At 35.6% G+C, this 7,500-nt stretch overlaps 1 protein-coding gene across 20 annotated transcripts in view; it reads left to right on the forward strand.

Annotated features, from left to right (window-relative positions):
* Window positions 1-7,500, forward strand: part of LOC144959809 (ATP-binding cassette sub-family G member 4-like) — a 150,668-nt gene that overhangs the window by 121,211 nt on the left and 21,957 nt on the right. For 7 of the 20 annotated variants that reach the window (XM_078892562.1, XM_078892563.1, XM_078892564.1 and 4 more), the window contains 2 exons: window positions 1,585-1,602; window positions 7,326-7,355. The exons of 8 other annotated variants lie outside the window; for them this stretch is intronic. In XM_078892562.1, coding sequence (XP_078748688.1) covers window positions 1,585-1,602; window positions 7,326-7,355 — 48 coding nt within the window. The remainder of the gene's footprint in view (window positions 1-1,584; window positions 1,603-7,325; window positions 7,356-7,500) is intronic. 5 more of the 20 variants (XM_078892571.1, XM_078892573.1, XM_078892572.1 and 2 more) reach the window with 3 other exon arrangements.

The following is a 7,500-nucleotide window of genomic DNA, read 5'->3' on the forward strand; positions in this document are numbered from 1 at the left end:
TATATATATATATATATATATATATATATAATTATGATCAACTTCTACAATATTGTTTCGAGTATTCATTCCCATCAGGTGCGAAGGCTCAAAACAATATTGTAGAAGTTTATCATAATTATACTTGAAATATTTTCAAATAGCTCCTTTTGTGAAAGATTTGAACACTATTATTTCATGGTTTTTATAATTTATAATGTATATGTTTGTGTGTATATATATATATGTGATATGTTATACCATGTTTACCAAGTCTGTATAAGACCATTGTAGTGATATCATAATATGTCCCATTTATCTTCCTTTCTTTCCCTCACTCACAATCATTTCACTCACAGGGTGCCCCAATATTTTGGCAGCCAAAATTAAATCAAGAATTACCAAATTAACTTTTTTTTGTAGTTATGTTGAAGAAAAATAAAAACTTGTCTGAAATTGAAATTAAAGAAATATTTATATGTAGGTATCGCTTGTGCTTTAAAAAAAAAGTATTATTATTATTATTATCATTATTATTATTATTATTATTATTATTATTATCATTATTATTATTATTATTATTATTATTATTATTATTATTATTATTATTATTATTATTATTATTATTATTATTATTCTTTTTCAATGTTGGTTTGTTTTTTTTATTCTTCTTTTTTTAAGAGAGAGAATAAGCCAGATTTTGAGGACACCCTGTTGCTAGCTAACAATCTGAAATGTATTTTTTTTTTTTTTTAAATGTTGGTCTTGTATTTTAGTTTCGTTGTCTTTTTTTTTTATTATTCACTATATCTGATTAATTTATTTTCTTCTTTCTTTTAATTTTTTTCCTCTTGATTAATGACATTCAAAATGTGATCTACAGGTACTAATACTACTATACTGTGTTGTCAACCGCCGATGGTCACACATTCATAATAAAAGAAAAATAAGATTTCAGAGCCATCATGCCCATGCAGCCGAAGTTTATCCCAATTTCTATAGCTCGAAAAGGAGAATAATAGCAATCATTTGTTACCCTTTGGATAGTAAGCCGCTAGTCTTTCGGAAAATACTTTCCACCAGATCTAACAGACCCAGCTACCCAACTATTCAATCACTGCTGGATGGGCAGATCAGAAAAATAAACAAAAAAGAAATCTGGACCTCATCTGAGATCGATCTCAGCCCAATTTGCTTGTAAAGCGAGTGCTCTACTTTGGGGGCAGCGTGGCTCAGTGGTACACTCTTTGCTTCGTACCTGAAAGGTACCGAGTTCGATCACCCACCGATGCGCTGTGTGGCCTTGAGCAAGTCACCTCGTCCTAGCTCCATTTGCAGCGCTGCACTGCGGCTGACACCTGGGTTATTCCAGTTTTCCCTTGGGATAGACCCTAGAGACATTTAAATTTGCCATATGGGATGAATAAAGGAATTTTTTACTGAGATAAGACGGCTCCCCAAATCCATGTATGTATATACTTTTTTATTTAAAGAAAAGTATTTTCATTTATTTATTATTATAATTTTATTTTTTAAAATTACTTCATTGTCATTTCCCCCCCTCATTTCGTTGTCTTTTCTCTATCTTTTTCTATTTCATCACAGCAGAACGATTCAGCAGAGGTTTGTTGTTGTCTTCCTACTTTTCGTTTTGTTATGATTTTCATTGTTTCTATTTGATTTTTTTATTTTTTTTTTCTTTCTTTCTTTCTTCCATGTTCTTTTCTCGCAATGCAACACAACTGCAGAGTATCCCTTTTTGTTTTTTTTTTGTGTGTATCTGAATCATCATGGAGATAATATCTGCATCTTGAAATGTTTTCTGTCGTAATGAGAATGATTAATCCGATAGAAGATGAGTTAGTTACACACCAGTTTGTACACACCAGTTTGTACACACCAGATTGTATTTTTGTGCTTCATGTCAAAACCTCAACCAAAAAAAATATTTGTTTCTGAAAAAACACACACTTTGCTATATTATTTCATAGTGCATAGGTTAGACGAGATGAATTCATGTGTATGCATGTATCTGTGTCAACTTAACTCACTCAACCCTAACACCGACTATATCCGTAGTATACCCGGGTTACTTTTACCCCATGCCTATTTATTACATTTTTATGAGACAAATTATTGGCGTAGTGTCAAAGCTTATGTTTTTAGTTTTTACATGTCAATTAATGAGAATAAAACTTTGTACATGCTCGTTTTTACTACATTTTTTTCCAATTTTGAAAAGTAGCAAAAATCTCTAGGATTCAGTGAGTTAAAGCATATATTATAAAGAATTCTTTTTAAAAAATTAAAAAACGTCCCAAAGTAACTCTGATCACAATAAATGCACCATGTCTCTAAGGAGGTAACAGGATAGCTTAGTCAGTAGTAAATAATAATAATAATAAATTGAGCTTTTATATAGCGCAATATCCACTAAACATGCTCTAAGCGCTTTTACAAGGGGTCCCTGTCCAGCAGCAACATTTACCATTTAGGAGAAGACATGATGCTGTAAGGCAATATTATATTTTTTTTTACAGACAGGGACTATTCTGTTAACGGCCAGGTACTCATTTTACACCTGAGTACGGTGAGAGAATGTAAGTAAAGAGCCTTTTCCAAGGATTCAACTATGCGCCTATCGAGCAGGGCTCGAACCCAGGACCAATCAGATCCGAAAGCGAGTGTCAAACCACTAGACCACGTTATAGCCGCACAAATAGTATCTCTGGGATGCTGGAGTCTCTTTTTAAATCTGGACCTCATCTGAGATCGATCTCAGCCCAATTTGCTTGTAAAGCGAGTGCTCTACTTTGGGGGCAGCGTGGCTCAGTGGTACGGTCTTTGCTTCGTACCTGAAAGGTACCGAGTTCGATCACCCACCGATGCGCTGTGTGGCCTTGAGCAAGTCACCTCGTCCTAGCTCAATTTGCAGCGCTGCACTGCGGCTGACACCTGGGTTATTCCAGTCTTCCCTTGGGATAGACCCTAGAGACAAATTTGCCCTATGGGATGAATAAAGGAAAATCGAGAAACAGAGAGCCAAAACGGTTCCCCGCTTCCCCACCCCTTCTTGGCGGCCTTGGGAAAAGCTATGAAGCATTGATTTTATTCCCCATAGATCTCTCCTTCCCCTTCCACTCCCCACTCCCTCCATCCCTTCATTAGAAACACGGTTGTCCTTGTGGGGGAATAATTGACCAACTGCCTTGATTCCAGCATGCATTCATTGCCTTGTGTATTCATTCTATGTTGTAAAGCACGTAGGGCATGGTAATACTGGTAAAAAGCCATTGAATAAGAGTTATATAAATGTGTTTGTGTATAGATAGAATGAAGTTGACGTCACTCAGGTCTTTGTTATTGTTTTTTTGCCATCTGCGTTTATGAGTAATTCTCACTAAACGTTATTAACCAGACTATAAACGTTTAAAATTACACAGTTTTGTGTGTTAGTCCATTATACTTCTGGATGGCAATGTTGTGAGCTTCTTAGCCAAGCGCATACTATCCATATTCTTCTCAGACAAGATCACCAGGGCTAGTTATCTCCTACAATAAGACAAAAAAATAAATAGATAATGATATTTATGCAGCACTCTCATAATCAGTGAGCCCATTTCACACCCTATTATGATATATGTTACAGTGAATGACATAATCGGTCGGATGGTGAAAAGGTTTGAACTGAGACATAGCCAAGTTTAGTTAGAAAGTCAATTTTTGTCAAAAATGAGTTCTTGTCATAAATGATTAAATCAACCCTTTTTGTACATCTTCAGGGAAATATCAAAGCTTAATTTCACTTTGAAATATTTTGTTTACAGTTAATCAAGAAAAAAAAGTATGAAATTTGAGACAAGGTGCTGGACACCTTTCCTATATCTCTGACCATGACTTCATGAAAATCACCCAATTTACTTCAAATAAAGATTAAAATGCTTTGGGGAGCATAATATTCTTTCAGAAAATGCACCAAAAAAAAAAAAAAATGCAAATCCAAAATTGTCACCTTCCGACTGATTCTGTCATGCACTGACACGTAGATATGTTAAAAGGGGAAGCTTATAAATGTCTCGCCATCAAATTAGTGCTATGTAAAAGGCATTGAAAATAAAATGGATGTAGCAGCTTTGAAAAATAGAGCCATAGACTCGGACCTGCCTAATATTACGAAAAAGTCTGAAGAATTCCGAAATTTTAGCTCCGATTTCAAAAGTTGATGAGCATCTCTAAGCCATTCAAATTTATTGATGAAAGTGACTGTGGATGCCAGACTACATAATCTTTGTGATTTTTAAGTGTTACTTCTGGGTGGGGGTTCCTGGTCTCCTATCGTGGGCAGGGAGGCACTTACTGTGTCTTCTATTTCCCCCCCCCCCACCCCCCTGTATCTGTTTTCCAACATGCTTTCTGTCTATGTCTTGGAATGAGATTTCTTGGTTTTGTCCTGGTCCTGGCCGGATACCCTAGCTGGGAAGGAACCAGTCAAATGTATAGTTAGAGTTTTGGGAGATGATTTTTTGTCTTGTAAATTGTTATGCACTGTATTATGTTTTTTTTAAAACCTATTATATATGATTTGTAAACATTTGAGTGTATCCCCCTTAGTGGAAACCTGTGTTTGTGTCTGGATGAGACTTTTAGGTGATCTCAAACTAAGTATACTTTGACAGTGTGCTCTTGGAATCTACATCTGTTTACTATTTGAACCAATTCCCCTTTGTCTTACCTTTTCTTGTGTGCTTTAATTGTAATTCTAGAACTTTTTACTATCCTATTTTCTTCTTTTTTTTTCTGGCGCTGATATGACTTTTGTGTAAAACCCTTTTTTATAGAACTCAGGACCTTCCGATCTGAAAGCGAATGTCATACCACTAGACCACATCGCATTATGCAACAGGCATTGACAGTCATTCACGTCATTTCATGTCGTGTTAGCCGAAGACGGATGTTGTTGTTGTAGTGATGTGTTGAATAACATGACATGAGCCCTATTTTTATTCATTAAGTAATTGATTAATTAATTTCGTTTTCTGTTTAAAAAATATTTTTTTTTTTAAAATTAGCATCCCTGGTTATAGGTATTCTACTAATGAATATTAAGATGTATGTTCAAAAGTTGATTTTATGATGGACAATTATTTCACTCACCCTTGGCAATATCTGCATCGAATGCGTGAGAACACTAAAACGTTTATAATGAACGAAGTAGCTAGTGTTTGATTAATTAAAATGCAATGTTGACGTATAAATACTAACGAAGAGGTGAAAATGGAGAGGCTTCGGATGGGTACGGTACAAACAATGGAAATTTCAGGTACAAACCCTTCATCAGCAAAATAGGTATTGTTTGTACTCAAAAGGTCTATTATTGTAGTGTTTCACATCCAAAGCCCGTCCAGTTTTACTTTTTCGTTAATATTTATAATAGAATCCAAGACTTCAGGCATTCCTCACCGCTCTCTAGTGATAATGTATGAATATCTACCTAGACCCATCTATCAACCTGCCTTTTTTTTGTTTTTTTCGAGGGGGGTGGGTTCCTGATCCCTTCAATACTGTTATATTTACCTAAGAATATGTTTAAGTAGTATGCTATGAGTGTTATAGGCATAGGGTGGGTGCTAGAACGATGTGCTGTATCGATCCTAATTTGATTCTTTTCTTTGTTTTTGGATTTTCTGAGGAAGTTTTTCGTTTCTCTCTCTCTCTCTCTCTCTCTCTATCTATCTATCTCTCTCTATCTCTCTATCTCTCTCTATCTCTCTATCTATCTCTCTCTATCTCTCTCTCTCTCTCTATCTCTCTCTCTCTCTCTCTCTCTCTCTCTCTCTCTCTCTCTCTCTCTCTCTCTCTCTCTCTCTCTCTCTCTCTATCTATCTATCTATCTATCTCTCTCTATCTCTCTATCTCTCTCCCTCTCTTCTCTCTCTCTCTCCCTCTCTCTCTCTCCCTCTCTCTCTCTCTCTCTCTCTCTCTCTCTCTCTCTCTCTCTTGTCTAATTTCCTGTTTCTTTCTCTTTTTTATTTTTTATTTTTAGGTGGGTGGGAGGGGGGGGGGGGGATTTTGTTTTTAAGTGATATTTGCCTCAAAGAACTAACATGTATGTCTTAAGAATATAATATTGATATATTTTAACTCAATTCAATACATCATGTCTATATTTAGAGACCTGTCTTTCTGGTTCAATGTTGTTGGCTTTATCAGTATTCCACATGATAAAAAGATAATCTGAAGCGCTAAAAAAAAGGGAAGCTTTTATATTGCACAATATCCACTAAACGTGCTCAAAGTGCTTTACAAGGGGTACCTGGTCAATAACAACACTTAACACGTCGGACATGACACCACGCCTGTTAGGCAATTTTACAAAAAAAAAATTTCGGACAGAGACAACAGCCAGGTACTCGTTTTACACGTGAGTACAGTGAGAGAGTGTGAGTAAAGAGCCATGTCCCATGACTCAACTATGTGCTGAGCGAGGCAAAAAAATACCCCAAAATTGAGTTATCCTGATGCTGATGCACTACAATTCAATTTTGGGTACCTGGGTGATTACAACGTTGAGGTCAGGAATTCACTCATTCTACATTAACAAACGCCAATGGTTTAATTCATCCTTCCTTGATTTTAAAAAAATTACGGATGTCTGTTGCTCGAGAAGAAACTATGTGCATGGCTCGGTCAATTTTTATAAATGTTATTTATTCATATATCTACCTATTTATTTATTTATTTCATCATATTAGGTTTTTATTCTTTGGATTGTGGGATACTATTTATTATTTTAACTGAAACTGTAAAATGCTCTATCAAAATGGTGGCAAGCAATTAATTGTTCGGACTGTTTATCAGTATGAATGTCACAGAAACCAGGCAGGATAAAATCAGGGCTGGCTCCAATGGCCATACGTATGGCCCAAAAGGGCCACCTCTGAAGAGTCACCTTCTTTTCTTCTTTTTGTGAATAATGTGCATGCATGGCTTGGTCAATTTGTCTGTTTTCATGGATTCATTTTTTATTTCTGGGATAGAGAGAGGATTTAGTCATGGATTGTGGGATGTTTATTTTAATATCTATTATTATGTACTTATAACATAAATTTCATCATGATCTTCATCTTCACCATTATTATTACCACCATCGTTATCATCATCAAAAACACCAAGAACAACCACAACAACTACTGCCATAACAAAAAAAAAAAAAAAAACTACCATCACTATTTTATACTTACTTATGGCATGATTTGTTTTTTTATATTGCACAAACGTGTTAACTGAAATAATCTATCTATCCTGTGTCGCCCATCAATGTGTCGTCCGCCGATTGCCCCCTGTAGGTTTTGTTACCCGGTGCTTTACCCAGGGTGGTATGAGTTTTCTTCATATATTTTTCCTATTGACTTGTAGTGACGCTTTGCTCGCTTGTTTTTACTGTTCCAGTCTTTTCCCTTGATCCAATGTGTTACGTTAACGTTTCTTCTTCCAAATGGATTTTATGGAGGGGGAAAGAGT

Source organism: Berghia stephanieae, chromosome 14, assembly GCF_034508935.2.
Source record: "Berghia stephanieae isolate SIO BIC M18660-M18661 chromosome 14, UCSD_Bste_1.3, whole genome shotgun sequence".
Taxonomy (NCBI): domain Eukaryota; kingdom Metazoa; phylum Mollusca; class Gastropoda; order Nudibranchia; family Aeolidiidae; genus Berghia; species Berghia stephanieae.